The following is an 8,389-nucleotide window of genomic DNA, read 5'->3' as shown; positions in this document are numbered from 1 at the left end:
TAAAGGGATCGTCTACCACTCACAGGTTTGCTGGATGTGAACTTGACTTCTATTTACACAGACTAGGCTAGGGCTTTCCCCCACTTTGTGTGGGTACCTCCACTTCTGCTCTTTCCTTACTGGATCTTGAAACACTTGGTCTGTCGACATTCCTATGAGAGTGACATTTTGTTGAGCAGCAGAGGTGTGATATATCCGCATTTCCCTGGGACATTCCAGACAGAATTGACAGGCTGAGGGAACAGAGTCAACGTGTGCACTATTGATGTAATGTGTCTGCGCTGATAGCATCATTGTCTTTGCGCTTTGCAGGTACAAGCAGTGAGTCCGGTACATCCTCAGCACTAGACTTTTTTCTGGACCCTCCTCTGAAGCCAGCGCCACGGGCACCATCCTGATCCTGGTGAGCACGTTTGGTTCATTTTACTCATTTACTTTATTGCGTTCTGGCGGGGAGGAAGCCTCTCCCTCCCTCTCAAGGTTCTTTCAGCTGGTCTAATACTCAAATAGACAAGGCTCTATGCAAAAACCATGGAAACTAGTGAGCACAGGTGGTGTCAGTGACTGTCTACATAACTATAAAGGGGCTAACACAAAGGTTGTGGGAATGTGGTTTGGAGATTTATATTTTCCCCCACCCATGTCCATGGGCATTTGTAGCCTTTGGGGTCATCTGAATACTTGTAGTTTGTGGGTACTTCGTGGTGTCTGAAATCATGGCTCTAACACGTTGTATCATCAATTGCAGGCAACGCCCCAGAAATCTAGGCACGGCTCCTTTAAGGAACCAGGAGGTCCACCCCTTGTAGTGCAGCTTTCCCTCTGTTCTGGGAGGTTCCACAGTATGGGAGGGGCGGGAGCAGTCATGGAGGCTATGGAACTGTGAGAACATCACCCAGAGGAGCCAATGAAGGTCCAGGAGAGGGGCGCTTCCATGTATGCCGTCGCATTGGGGAGGGATTTCCTGCTTCCTCCTCTGAGATTTGTTTCTTGTTCAGAGGCTCCAGATGGATAGCTAGTCAGACAAGGTGCAACAAGAGCCATTGTCCAGGCTGCACAGAGTCCGATGGCAGCGGCCATACTCAGGGTCCTGGCTCAGGTGAATGCACTTTCCCCCAGCACCTGCTTATGTCCTACAGCCAGGCCCAGGCATCCAGGACAGTGAGGTGCTGATGGGTGATATCGGTGGGAAAGGGGCTGGCCGGTGGAAGAGGAGCTGGCGGTGTAAAGACATGGAAGGGCAACAGAGCTGGAAGTGTCTTGGATCAGAGTGTGTGAGGTGGAGTGGCACCTGGACTTTCAGCCTGGGGGGCCCTGGGAGCCTTTCACTGAACGAGAAACATGATTTGAGTTAAGGATATAAAAGCTTCTGAAGAGGCTGCTTACAAGAGCAGACTGCAGAGGGGTGATGACAGTGACGTGGCAAAGGGAGGTTGAATAAGAGTCAGCACTGACGCCTGAATCCCAAAGTGTAGATAATCAGCTGAGGTCTCCTGACTCCAGGAGACTCAATGGAGACCAGAGCCCACTGAGCCCCACCACGGTTTCCTCTGTCTCCTCTGATTGTCGACAGCTAAGGGAAGGGTGTCCCACTTCATCCCCGTGGTGTCTGGGATTCTGGAGAAGCATGAAACACAGGCTGTTCATACATGCAGCACTCGATATGAGACTGTTACGAGCAGAGGTACCAGCATGTACAAAATGCTTGCAGATGAGGCTGAGCTGCAAGTATGGAGGAAAATAGAGGTCGCTTTTCCTTCTCCTGGGCAACAGGGAGGCAGGAGTAAAGGGGGCGGGGTGAGTCACAACATGGAGGTGGTTACCCCTGCCTTTACATGTTCCATGTAGTTGCTGAGGAAGCGGCCACAAAGTCCAGGTGGAGTGGACCATGTTCTCGGAGCGTGAGGAAGAGAATGGGAGGGATTGGTGATGAGACCCCTCCCCCACCGCCCCAGGGTTTTTAGCAACCGTGGGAGTCATTTTCAGTGAGGAGATGTTCAGACTCTGTCCTATTGTAGAAAACACAGACTGGAGGCAGCTGGGCATAAAAGTCTAGAATGAGGTTCTTAGTGTGATGTCCCGTGTGACTGCTACTTTGTGCTGGGCTGTGAATAAAGGTAGGTGTAAAGAAAAGGGCAGGCTGCTGAGTGGGCATCAATACCCACAAAGTGAGAAGACTGCCAGCCTGGGGCCTTCACAGTGGACTTGAGGGGCCACTAGGTCTGTAGTGTCCTGGATCGTGTTTGATGGTGCCAAGTACTCTTGACGGCCTGTGAGGAGTATGGAGGAGCGGGTGCAGGACAAAGGGGGTACCTGAGGGGACATGGTGGTGGGGTGCAATGACAGATGTGCAGGCAGAGAGTGCGTTTGAACTGATGGCCATGGTCCTTGGTATTAGGGACTTACAGTGAAGGTTGGAGGTACGATTGGGTGGACACCTGGGAGGTAACTGCAGGATTTCAGGGGAATTGCCTGGCTGGGGGCTGGTAAGGCCCTGAACTTCGATTACGTGTATGTGGGCCGTCTCCTGAGGACAGAGTGACATGAGTGGCACCAGGGCCTTGTGTCTTCTGAATTGGATGAGCAGGGGGCAGACATTTTGGGATGGATTTGTGGGGCTGTCTGTATTCTCACCTCTCCCTGTTATGGCAGGGCCGTGTGACCTTTGAAGACGTGGTCGTGTACTTCTCCTGGGAGGAGTGGGGGCTCCTGGATGAAACTCAGAGATGCCTGTACCACGATGTGATGCTGGAGAACTTTGCACTTGTGACCTCACTGGGTAAGACTCACAGCCTCCCCAGGGTCCCAGGCTCAACTCTGCTCTTAGCTTCCCTCTCCCCTTTGGACTCTAGCTACGGCCTTGTTTCCTCCCAGCTCCCTGACTGGGTGCTGGGGTCAATCCAGGTGGGCTGAGCAAGTGCCCCCTTCTTGGACTCGTGGCCCCACACAGCCTGGTGGGTCATTACCTTGCCTGACTTCCCCCGGCAGTGTAACTGTAACCACCCACACCTGGCACCACTGCCCCAGCCGGTTTTTCTCCCTCCTAGCTGACATTTCTCCCCATCTGCCAGCACTTGTAACTAGTATGTCCACTACACTACCTTTGGAGATGAACACTTGGTTTTTGTTTCCTGTTTATGTGTTATGTGCAGAATTGCTCTGGGCCAATGCTAGTCCCCTCACCTGTCACCTTAGTGCTGGTATCATCCTGGTCCCAGATTGTTCACCTGGGGTTCGGGAATAAGAGTCTGGGGTGCCTCACCGAATGGACATGATACCAACCCTAGCACCATGGGCTCAGAGGAGGCCAGGTCCTGGTGAATGCCAGCTGGGGGAGGGCAGGACAACAGGGTGTGTTCAGGTCACTCACCAGGAACCTGTTCTGTGCCCACCATGTCAGCACTGCTGCCAGCAACCCCACACCTCGAGTCCCTTTCCTTCCCCATTGGTGACAATTCCATAACTTCTCATTTCTACTGTGACTTCTGGTCTTTGGCTACCGCCACTGTTGCGTCACATGTAACGTGTTGCAAGGAGTGCGTGCATCTGTGAGATAGACTCTGAACAGCATTCTGGCTAGTTGCAACCATCTGGGCCTGGACAGAAACTTCCACACACAGAGGAGTCAGTTGGGGACCCCGAAATTCTTGTGTCTTTTAGAGTCCCAGTGCTACAGAGCAGCCCTTTTCCCGTCAAACTGGTCACAACTGTCACATCTTGAAAACAATCCACAGGCCTCACTTCTTTCAGTGATGGGGCTGTCCCTCCCCCCCAAATCCACGTACACTCTCCAGCCTTTCTGTGCTTTCAGGTTGTTGGTACGGAATGGAGGAGGAGGTGCTTTCTGTGCAGAGTGTTTCTGTGGAACAAACGCCCCTGGGCCAAACTCCAGCCACCCAGAAGACTCACACCTGTGAGAAGAGTGTCCTGGTGGAGAGAGACATTTTGTGCCTCACGGCACAGCACGGGTTCCATCCTGGGCAGAAATCCCGTGCCTGTGGGGTCTGGGGGGAACACGCCTGGTTCACCCCAAACCTTTACCAGCATCAGCAGCACAGTGATGAGAAGCCACTGCGGAGGGACACGCACACGGCCTCATTGGTGACGAGCTGTCAACTCCACGTCTCAGGGAAGCCTTTCACCTTGACCTGTGGGGCAGTGGGGAAGGACTTCCTGGCCATGTTGAGTCTTCTCCAGCATCAGGCCACTCTCAAAGAGGCTAGGTCACCCAGCGGCTTCAAGAATGGGGGTGGGGAGGCCTTTCGTAGTGGAACGAGTCATTATGGGCACAGTGACTGCAAATACAAACTCTTTCAGCATCATCAGCTTCACCCTCAGGCTAGTCCTTATGAGTGGGAGAAACCCGTCCACCAAAGCGCCACCTTTAGTCACTGCCAGGGAACTGACACGGCGGCAAAGTCTTATGAGTGCAGTGACTGTGGGAGAACCTTCAGCCAAAGCTACAGCCTCATTCAGCACCACAGAATCCACACGGGAGCCAGGCCTTACAAATGCAGCGAGTGTGGGAAAGCCTTCACCTACAAGCTCCGCCTCGTTCAGCACCTGCACATCCACAATCGAGTGAAGCCTTACGAGTGTGGGGACTGTAGGAAGTCCTTCAGCTACAGCTCGACTCTCATTAAACACCAGCGAGTGCACACTGGGGCCAGGCCTTACAAGTGTGGGGAGTGTGGGAATTCCTTCAGCCAGAGCTCCAACCTTATTCAGCACCAGAAAATTCACAATGGGGCCAGGCCTTACAAGTGCAGCGAATGTGGAAAGTCTTTCAGCTACAAGTGCAAACTCGTCCAGCACCTGCGAATTCACACAGGCGAAAGGCCCTACGAGTGTGGGGAGTGTGGGAGGTCTTTTAGCCACAGCTCCACTCTCAATCAACACCGGAGAATTCACACGGGAGCCAGGCCTTATAAGTGTGACGAGTGTGAGAAATCCTTCAGCCAAAAGTCCAACCTCATTCAGCACCAGAGAGTTCACACAGGAGAGAGGCCTTACGAGTGTGGCGAGTGTGGCAAGTCCTTTAGCCAGAGCTCCCACATCATTCAGCACAGAAAACTTCACACCAGATAACCTCATGCAGGCAGCAGCTGTGGGCAGACCTTTGGCCACTGGTCTGCTGTATGGACACGGAAGCTTGACCACTCATATGCTTGATGTGTGCACACCCAACTTGTGAAAACCCTCATCTAAAGTCTACCTGACCTTGTTTGGCCTCAGAACGTACACCCAGGTCGAAGGTGCTTTTCTGTTGATTGAAACAGAACAGGGCCGGTGGGTGGGGGTGGGGTGGGGGGTGGCAAGGTGAAATACATACAGCTCCGTGAGTTCTGGGTTCCTCAGGAGCTTTGAGGAGCCTTGTTGTATATTCTTCTCGGTTCCCTTGCCTGATTCATGCCCCTGCCAAGAAGCCATCTCACCTTTACCAGCTAGAGGTTCAGCAGGGTATATCAGATGTTCCTAAATATTCGGGGTTGGGGAGCTCCTTCCCTCCTCTCTGATTAATCGGGCACGCGCACTCAGGGTGACGCTAGCAACTTGCAAAGGTCTACCTGCTTCCACTTGTGGCCTAACTTGCATGGTTGCCCAAGGCCTCCTAGGAGAGACGACAGGGCAGCCTGGACGTCAGCCCACAGGAGTGTAGACTGTCGTGACAGCCTCCGGTGCATGCTCCTCTGAAACATTTATATCGGTCCCCTGTCCCCAGGATGTCACACCATGGTGAGCACTACTGTGGGGATACTCTTTCACAGCTACTACAAAAGGAATCATGTGCCTTCATGTCTAGACTTGGCTTGTCTGGTGTGAGTGGTTGCAAGACTACAGGGGCCAGTCTCAAATCATAATTTGTACAGAAACACTGGGTGGCAGACTGAGAGGCCGTCCCTGTTCTAGAGGTGCCCCACGGATGTTCCACTGACTGGTTGTGTGGGATGACAGCGCATCTGGGCTGTAGGAGCGAACAAAGCTTTGGCTGTTACTGTGGCCTCTGCACTGATCACCTGAACATACATATATTGCTGCAGAGGCTAGAAAGTGAAAACAGGAGGAAGAGCCCAGGGTGTAGCTTTTGTGACTCCGCAGACTAAAGTGGCAGGAAATAGTGACAAACAATTAAGATCATTTCTGAGTGTTTTTCCTGCCACTGATGCAGGGCTGCACTTCCCAAAGCATCAGTCAACATTTCTCAGCCTCTGGTTGGGGAAAAAAAGTGGGAGAATACAGACTTTTGTTTGAATGATTGTTACATAGACATGCTATGGGAACTGCACATGTTTAAGCTGATTATTTTTGACAGAAGGTGCGCCTGCACCCATTGAAACAAACAGTCAAAATCATAACCACTTATGGACTCATGCTAAAAACTGCCTTCATGGCAACTAGACTGACTTAGTTTTGCTTTCTTTATGTAGTTTCTATGTTTTATATTATGGTTTCCTTCCTTCATGCTGCATAATAACTTTGAGGTTCACAGGTGTCACTTATGTTAAATATTTCATTCCTTTTATTGCTGAGTATTCTGTTCTGTGGCTATCCACAATGTGTTTACATTCAAATGCATTAATAGAAGACATTGGGCTTGTTTCCACTTTTTCACTCCAGCCCCTCACCCCATGAGAAAGTTTTCACCCTGAATTCTCACTTCCTCAAACAATGTCTCCCACTTCCTTTCTCCCCCCTAACGTTCATCTCTTTTGTTGAACTTTTTCCTCCGATTTCCCACATTGCAACTCTGCTCTTGCTGAATAAACCTTCGCTGGTCAAAATGACTGTTTTATTTTTAATGTCCACATTAACATCTTAAACAAGATGTTATTAAGTCCTCTGCTGTAAGTCCATTATAGCAGAGGAATTGTTGGAGCTGAGTTACCCAGTTTACACTTCCCAATAGTGTCTCGGATTTTGTAGATGACAAACAGGACACTTCCAAAGAGTGTAGAAATAACACTGTCCCAAAGACCACATGCTCTGTTCACCACAATTCAGCGGATGACACACAGCTGGAATGTCTAGTTTCTGGCAACCAGACTAGTTTCTCCAATGGATCTGTCTTAAAAGGCTTCCTTTGATTTAAACCTTCGTTCCCTGTCACTTTTGGTCACCACAGCCAGTACCTTGACTACCAGTGAAAAGGGGTAGAGTAGGCATTCCAACAGGTTGTTGCCGGCGGTGGGGGATGGGGGGGTTACAATCACACCAGTTTCTCCCGTGTCCAAAGTCCCAGTTGGGGAAGGCTGACAACCCCCATTTTGATCTGAAAGATGCAAGCACCACACCCCCATAGGGGTCAGCACCAGTTGGCATGTATTACAGTGCCAGTTGATTTCAGTGGTGTTACTGTGTCACTATAATACAGATCAAGCGACCAAAGGACCCATAACTGAGTTCATTTGCCGTCTGACCTAGTCGCATGTACCATACGCACGGCTTTATCTTCCAGATGCCAACCGATGGTCGTGGGTGGCAATTCAAGACCGAAAAGACTCCGATTTGGGGTACAGTGAAGGAAACTATTCATTGTAAGCAGCTCAATTGTGATACCATGGTGTTGAGGCAGTCTCTGGGTAAGGTGGCCCCTCCAGCTAGACAGCTCTGCTCCACGTGCTCCTATCCATTCCATTCTTCTACCTGCGCAGGTCTGCTCCAGCAAGACGTCCCCAGTCTTCCCACTCCAGCTGGGGAAACAGCCTTCAGTCTTTCCACCGAAGGGCGCCCTTGGTCCATCCTCATGCAAACACTCCAACAAATCTTCACCCTTAGGTCCAAAATACACTGTCCTGATTGGTGAGAATGGAGCCAATCTGGTCAGTGAAGATGCTAATTGGGATATAGCTGTGCAGCTCTGGTTGGACAGGGAAAGTCTCAGTCCTCTTGGTTGAAATAGGATTCCAGGAACTCCTCTGTAAGGGCTGGTTCAGATTACAGGAACACAGTGCAGGAAGTTCAGTGAGGGAGGCAGGCAGCTTAGGCTTCTCCCTAAAGCAAGGTTTGCATGAGATGCCCCTGTTCAGAAACAGCTGCTGGGCGCTGCTTTTTAAATTTGAGCTGTTAGTCAACGGGCAACCCTTAGTATGTATCATCTTTCTCATGGTGTACAGAGAAGAAGCAGGTGCTACTGGCAGTATCATCCATGTAGGGAAAACGCCAGAGAGTTCACTGCCAGGTGTCCTGGACATGCTGACAGGGGTACACATAGAGGCGGCCTCCCACAGCACAGAGAAAGGAAAGCAGCCCCACAATCTGCGTATGTGCGGTGAGGCTGACAACACACGCCCACAAAGGGTACGTGCCCCGCCAAGGCCCGGGACACCACTGGCAGTCACGATGGTCGGTCAGGCCCCCATCAGTGCATCAAAGGAGGCACATCCGCAGG

General features: G+C 51.2%; 1 protein-coding gene across 1 annotated transcript; it reads left to right on the top strand.

The window, feature by feature from the left end:
* The first annotated feature begins 1,574 nt into the window (after positions 1 to 1,574).
* Positions 1,575 to 6,782, top strand: LOC141567599 (zinc finger protein 418-like). Its single transcript, XM_074315545.2, has 2 exons — positions 1,575 to 2,779; positions 3,812 to 6,782. The coding sequence occupies exons 1-2, from the start codon at positions 2,605 to 2,607 to the stop codon at positions 5,086 to 5,088; spliced, it is 1,452 nt and encodes a 483-aa protein (XP_074171646.1). The 5' UTR covers positions 1,575 to 2,604; the 3' UTR covers positions 5,089 to 6,782.
* The last annotated feature ends 1,607 nt before the right edge of the window (positions 6,783 to 8,389 follow it).

This window comes from Rhinolophus sinicus, chromosome 8, assembly GCF_057876585.1.
Source record: "Rhinolophus sinicus isolate RSI-liver-muscle chromosome 8, RSI-T2T, whole genome shotgun sequence".
NCBI classification, from domain to species: domain Eukaryota; kingdom Metazoa; phylum Chordata; class Mammalia; order Chiroptera; family Rhinolophidae; genus Rhinolophus; species Rhinolophus sinicus.
This window is presented reverse-complemented; position numbering and strand designations above follow the sequence as displayed.

Excerpts from the sequence above, each read along its gene's own strand:
- LOC141567599 (XM_074315545.2), top strand. The coding sequence starts at position 2,605 with ATGGATTTGTGGGGCTGTCTGTATTCTCACCTCTCCCTGTTATGGCAG. Across the intron at positions 2,780-3,811 it reads TGCACTTGTGACCTCACTGG|GTTGTTGGTACGGAATGGAG; the intron begins GTAAGACTCACA and ends CTGTGCTTTCAG.